This window comes from Mirounga leonina, unplaced genomic scaffold (genome assembly GCF_011800145.1).
Source record: "Mirounga leonina isolate KUSES-001 unplaced genomic scaffold, KU_Mleo_1.0 Mir_178, whole genome shotgun sequence".
Classification (NCBI taxonomy): domain Eukaryota; kingdom Metazoa; phylum Chordata; class Mammalia; order Carnivora; family Phocidae; genus Mirounga; species Mirounga leonina.
This window is the reverse complement of record NW_023270464.1, coordinates 2530375-2536644: the sequence shown is the minus strand read 5'-3', so window position 1 is coordinate 2536644 and position 6270 is coordinate 2530375. Positions and strand designations below refer to the sequence as shown.

The 6270-nt window shown below is 45.4% G+C and overlaps 1 protein-coding gene across 1 annotated transcript in view; it reads left to right on the top strand.

The window, feature by feature from the left end:
- The first annotated feature begins 2004 nt into the window (after positions 1-2004).
- GABRA5 (gamma-aminobutyric acid type A receptor subunit alpha5) overlaps positions 2005-6270 on the top strand; it is an 85332-nt gene continuing 81066 nt past the window's right edge. The window contains exon 1 of the mRNA XM_035023934.1: positions 2005-2090. Within this exon, the coding sequence (XP_034879825.1) occupies positions 2005-2090 (86 nt within the window). The remainder of the gene's footprint in view (positions 2091-6270) is intronic.

The following is a 6270-nucleotide window of genomic DNA, read 5'->3' as shown; positions in this document are numbered from 1 at the left end:
GGCGCGGCGCAGAGCGAAGCCGCAGGGCGGCGGCGGGAGCGCGGGGCGGCGGATCCGCTCGGCCGGGGAGAACTGGGCAAGTTCGCGCTGGCAGCATGGGGTGGTGACGCCGCACCGGCCTTCCGCGCCTGCCAGCCGGGCGAGAGCAGGCGGCGGCGGAGGAGGACGATGCACCCTCGCCGACGGCTCGCTTCCCTGGCAGTGGGGTAAGAAGATGCGGGCGACGGTGAGAGGAAGGGCGGCCCCAGCGCGGCGCGCACCCTCCCCTCGGGGCTCTGGAGCCGCGAACTGCATGGCCGGGGACGGGAGGTGGAGAGCAGGCGGGGCGCCGCGGGCGGCCGGGAGCGCAAACTTTCCCCCGGTGACTGAGGGGGCAAAGCCAACGCGGGAGGGCTGGGGCGGGCCTGAGCGGTACAGCCCGGCCGGACGGGGCACCGGGGCTCGCCGCGCGCGGGCCCGCTGGTAGGACTTGGGGTGTGGGGACGCCCGCCGCCGCCGTCCCTGGAGCCGGAGAGGCGAAATCGCCCACTTGGAGGGCCCCGCCAGCCCCCGGGCTCTGAGGCGCGCGGCGTCCCGGCGCTGCTTGCGGGGTGGGCGCGGGCTCCGCGGGGGTGTCGCGGGTGGGTTGGGCGGGCTGCTCGAGGCCGGGGGTCTCGGAGCCGCAGCTGCACAGCGCGCTCCTCGCGGAGGAGGCTCAGACCTGAGGCTGGAGCAGTGGAGGTGTGAGAGGGCCAGAAGCGAGAGGGGAAGGGTAGGCGAGCGGCAGGCGCTGGGCGCGCTGCTGCGGACAGGGTGGGAGGCCGACGCTGCCCGGCCGCCGGCGCCAGGTTGGCCAGGCTGCGGCTCCGCAATGCCGCCCCCGCGCCTACCTGTGCGCGCAAGCCCCCGCTTTGTGGTCAGGGGGCGGTGGGAGCGGAGCTTCTCTTTGCGGGTCCTGGCTGAGGGCTGAGGGCAGCAGGAGGCGCCGCCTCGGCTTCCCGCATGCAGCGCCGAGTGCTCGCCGCCCAGAGTACGGCCCGGGTCAGGCGACAAGCCCCAGGACGCGCCCAGGCGACCACCGCATGGCATCCTGCCCTTCTTGACATGAGGGCTTTAGCTTCTGAGGTGGAAGGACCTGTTGTATGTTTCCCAATTCCGGAGTTTGCCTGGGGTCTCCCTGGGAAAATGTTCCTTGTGAACACGCGGTGTTCCTCTGTCGTGTGCACCTATTTGCGTTATGCGCATACTGAGAAATATGTGCCTTAGCTAAGGTTAGTTGCAGAGCCCAGGGACTGGGCCTGCCTGGACTTCAAATGCATTAATTAGGGCCCAGCACAGAGATGAGAGACTTCCCCAAATGCAGTGATTATTAAGTTATTTAGTTATGGGGACAGAATGCTGAGAAAGTGGCAACCCTCTCTTATAAGCAGTTCTTATATTATCGTGATCCTGTAGATTTGTTTCTTAAATGTGCCTTTTTCCCCCTCTTTCCACATACTTTCTCTCAGCACCTTGCAGAACAAGGACTAGCTTGCTGGCTTTGAACGCGTGGCAAATATTTCAGAAAGGTAAAATGATTCCACTTGTGGATTTGACAGATGCAAAAAACAGTTAATCAGATAACTTCAAACATTTATTCTAATAATAGGAGTAATGGGTCATTTGGTAATATGCTGAAAAGTAAAACATAGTATTTGAAACGTGTAAAAAAAATTAGAATGAGTCTGCACTCTGAGTAAAAGTGGAAATTGAGCCATATTGTAACTCCTTTTCATGCCCCAACTTACTGCCCAGTTGACATAGCTAACAAGCCCATGTGGAGCTGTGCTGGGGAAGGACGGCCAGGTTCCTTTCTTTGTAAATTGTGCATGCTGGCCGTATGATTTGATTTCAGGAACTGTGACACAAAAACATTCATGTTATATGTTTCCCCCCTTTGTGTACCTTTCAGCTTCAAGATCAAGTTGGAGAAAGGAACAGTTATTCTTACAGATTCATCTGCTTCAACTATTATTCTCATTGGGAATGGACAATGGAATGTTTTCTAGCTTTATCATGATAAAAAACCTCCTTCTCTTTTGTATTTCCATGAACTTAGCCAGTCACTTTGGGTGAGTTACCATTTATGCTTTTATTTTATGGGTTTGGTGCACAAGTGCCTTTAAGAAACTTTGTTGACTAGTACATCAGCAAGCCCTCACTGGCATCTTTGCAGTCCCCTGCCCTTCCATTTGTTGTAAATAAATAGAGTCCTTGCCCTACCCCACGCTCTCATTTTGAGCAGGGCTGTGCCACGTGTGGGGTCTCTGAAGTGAGTCAGAGGAAAGAGGCAGATTATGTTTTCAGAAATGGAAGCAGAGGTGGTTTCAGAGTCAGCTGTGTTCTCTCCTACTCAGGTTAAAGCAAGATTCCTGAGTTCACATGCATGAAGGACACTTACTGATTGTTAGACAAGACTGTTCAATGTTTTGGTTGCCCTCCTTGGTTCCATTATGCAAAGGAATTGCCTTGAAAGCCAAATCCATACTATGTGGCATTGACAAGGACTTGCAGTGGTCCTGGCCTGAGCCAAAGGCCTTGAACAGCGGCCACCTGAATGCAGGTGCAGATACTAGGAACTACACGTATCTGAAGATCTGCAAGACACACTTGGGCATCAGGCATTATCGATTCCTTTAAGCTCTTTCACACTGACCTTTAGTATTGGCGTACTGATTATGATCCTTTTTTGTTTTGTTTTGTTTTCATCAAACTAGGGATAACCAACATTCCAGGCAAATGTTCTTATAGGTACTGATGTTCCTCCTCTCCTCCCTAAAATTGTTCTGGCTAATCAAAAGGATTATAACTTGAAGTTGATGGAGTATAATTAAGAAATTAAATTTCATGACAAAAGTTGCCAACCACTTGTTCTGTAAAAATCAGTTCTAAAGTTCCATAGTATACTCCACACTCACGTAAATCATGGACGGATCTTGAGCACACAGTGGCTCTCCTACCCCCCAGAGACCCCTTCTCTCTGGCCAGTAAGGAGGACCCTCCCAAATACATGACATTCTCTGTCCTGTGGACATTTTCTGCTCTTCTGATCTTTCCAGGTCTCTATAGAAGAGAGAGACTGTGACCATCCCCAGGTGCCATGGCTGGTAAATGCCCACACTGGGACTGTAATCCAGGTCAGCCAGGGACATGCCCATCCCTCAGCACTGTGAGGGGAGCAGCACGTGCATGCTGACAAGCACAGGACATGCCTGTGCTGCAGCCCTTTCAGCCAGAGTACTCCCTTGGGACAGGGCATTCGTTGTTATTCTTGCCTTGCTGATCATCTTGACTTGACATCTCTCCTATTCTGCCTTCAATTTCCTTATCTGTTCAATGAAACTTTTCCTTTCCAAAGTCTCTCCCAGCTGTAAAATCCTATAAACTGTGATGTCCCTGGTGTTCCCCTGAATGAAAACTTTGTAACTGAACTCATACACAGTACTCAGATTTCCAAGTTAATACATTAGGTGGTTAGTATGTTTACTGACATACTGCATCTATTTAGCAATATTTCAGAGGTGAGGAATATGCTAGGATTGGAAGCATTTTCTTTTTAAGATTTTGGTCGAATATATTATCATGAATTTGCATTCTGTAGGCATGAAGTTTCTACACTCCCTGGTGCTGCAAGTCTGAAATATGAAGTAATGTGCATATATGGAGGTTAGCCATTAGATGCAGCTATGCTTTATTTCTTATTTAATTTGGTGGCTTTCTGAGGTCAACTTCAAGACAGAGACATAATTGTTATTTTCCAGAAGCTAACACTGAACAAGTGGTATAAGACCCTCCAACCTCCCTAGAGAATTAGCCGTGGGAGAAGTTTTGAATTTTAGATATATGCTCAACAGTCCATCCTAAAACAATGCCTACTAACTGCAGAAAATCTAGGAGACACAGAATATCACATAAAAAAAGAAAATGTCCTTAATTCCACCACACAGAAACAATCATCTTTTATATTTTGGTGTCTTCTTCCATTTGCTTCTATGCATATTTTTATACATTTGGGATCATATTGCACCTTCAGTTTCATACTGTGCTTTTTTCATGCTTTTTTTGTTATTACAGTTTCTTTAAAATATATGATTTAAAAATGGATGAATATTATTACAGTGCATGAATGCTTCATCATCTGCTACTTCTCTAATTTGGGGTGTTTACATTCTTTCTGATTATGCTGTTATAAATTTTCCTATAACGAACATATTTGGCTTTAACTGTTTTAAGTATTTGAGACCATTTCTATTAGAAGATATTCCTGTAAGTGGACTTTACATAAGGTTCCCTAAGTGCTTTTAACTCATGACCCTGTGTGTCCAGTTGGCATTCAGTGAAGTAGGGTCTCTAGCAAAGTGGAAAGGTAGGTTTCAAAAAGTCTGGCAAGCTGCAAAAGCCATTTTAACATCTGGGAGCACAAGTTTCAATTGATTTTCCTTCTTATACAAGGAGCCTTCTTATACAAGGTTCCTCTCACTTGCTTATTACTCTAAATGTACTTAAGAATGACTTTGTTAAATTGCAAAGAAACTTTCATAACACTCATTTGGCTTAAAATTTTGACAAAATAATAGCTATTGCAATATGGAGCACGTATTGCTATGTTATCTGTTTTAGGTAAATCCTAAGAGGAACCTTAGGAGCTAAGCATCATTAGCCTAGTCTTATAGTCTGGGAAGGTAAGAGGGAGGGAGAGCTAAGCCAGCCAGGAACTGCTAGGATTTCTTACTTACCACTCCTTAAAGTGATTGCTGCCCAGAGCTTGCTGGGCAGGTCTGAGTCAGACCAATCTATAGAGGAGGGGAACGTAATTCTGGAAGGCATTCTCTGCATTGGGGTAGAGAGAGTTTTCTGTTCTGAGATTAGGGGGGGGGAAGAGTGGTGGTAAGCTCTGTCATTTCCCCCTAAAGAAAGAATTTGTTTGATTGGGTTTCAGAGAAAGATGAAAGGGGATGCATGCAAGGCCCTAAATTTGAACGTTTCGGGACAAGAGAAATACTGACTCCTGCAAATGTATGAAAGAAACCAGACAACTGGTGGAGGGTAAACAGGGTTACAGAAGACCAGTCAGGGAGCAAAAGGAAAGAGGCAAATGTGAGCTTTTGTGCATATAGTCAGTGTTTGTGACAAGTATGTGGATTTGGCAATCAGAAAATTTATAAATGTGATAAGTAAAATATATTTGGTGACTATATAAGATAATTAATGTGAAATTGCTTTGAAAATATACAAGTATTATTTCTTTTGCTTCTCCCGATTTGATCAGAGTCACCAGCAGCTCATTTTCAATAGCCTTTATAATTCTTTTATTGGTTTTAAGTTATATAACAGAGCATGAGTCAAACATATAATGGGACAGAGGCCTTATTTGACTGTCAGCCTTATGCTATGTCATGTTTAGAGATGTGGTATTATTTGAAGCATTATAATTATTTTAACAAAACCAGTAATCAGAAGTACACGGTATCGAAAAAGTAGCACAGAAACGATACTTGAATCAATGTAATGTTCAAATACATAATATTAAATTTAAACTGGAATTAATTTATTATCATTTGAAAAATCACACTTCATTGGACTTGACTGACCAGTGATAATTATAAGATAAATTTGAGGATTATCAACTTAATAATAAGGTAAAATCTGTTTCCATTCATTTATTTGTATTAAATATATTTTAAGGGTTTATCTATTGGAAAAGAAAAACTGCATTAACATTTTATTCCATGGGAGCTAATATTTAAATATACTTTAGAAACCATGTATTATAATTAGCAATTAAAAGCAGATTCTTGTAGAAGTAACTTATGAACACGAACAGATAAAGTTATTCTTTATCTGTCTATATGAGTATGCTAACCTGGACCTTTGGTTTCATGAAGAGAGCTTTCTCATACACTCTCTCAAGGACGGTTCTTTTCTTTTAACTGGAGCAGAAAGTGCGTTCTCTCTGAATCATTCAAGTACTTACAGTGTCTTTTTAAATGGCAAGTTCTCTCTTGTGAATCCCCAGTTGGCAAGTTCTTCCTGCACTGTAGCTGCAGGTTCATGAGGCCCAGGACAAATGGCCATTGTAACAATTATAAAAACACATGGAAGCATCACCTAAGCAGTTAGGACACCTGCAGGTGGTGGGACATCTAAGTGGAGGCCCCAGGGATGGCCAGATATCAGAAAGGTAGTTTTCCCATATAGCAAAAATTTTAGGTGACTAGGACCTTGCTACAGGGTAATACCCAACATTTTTTT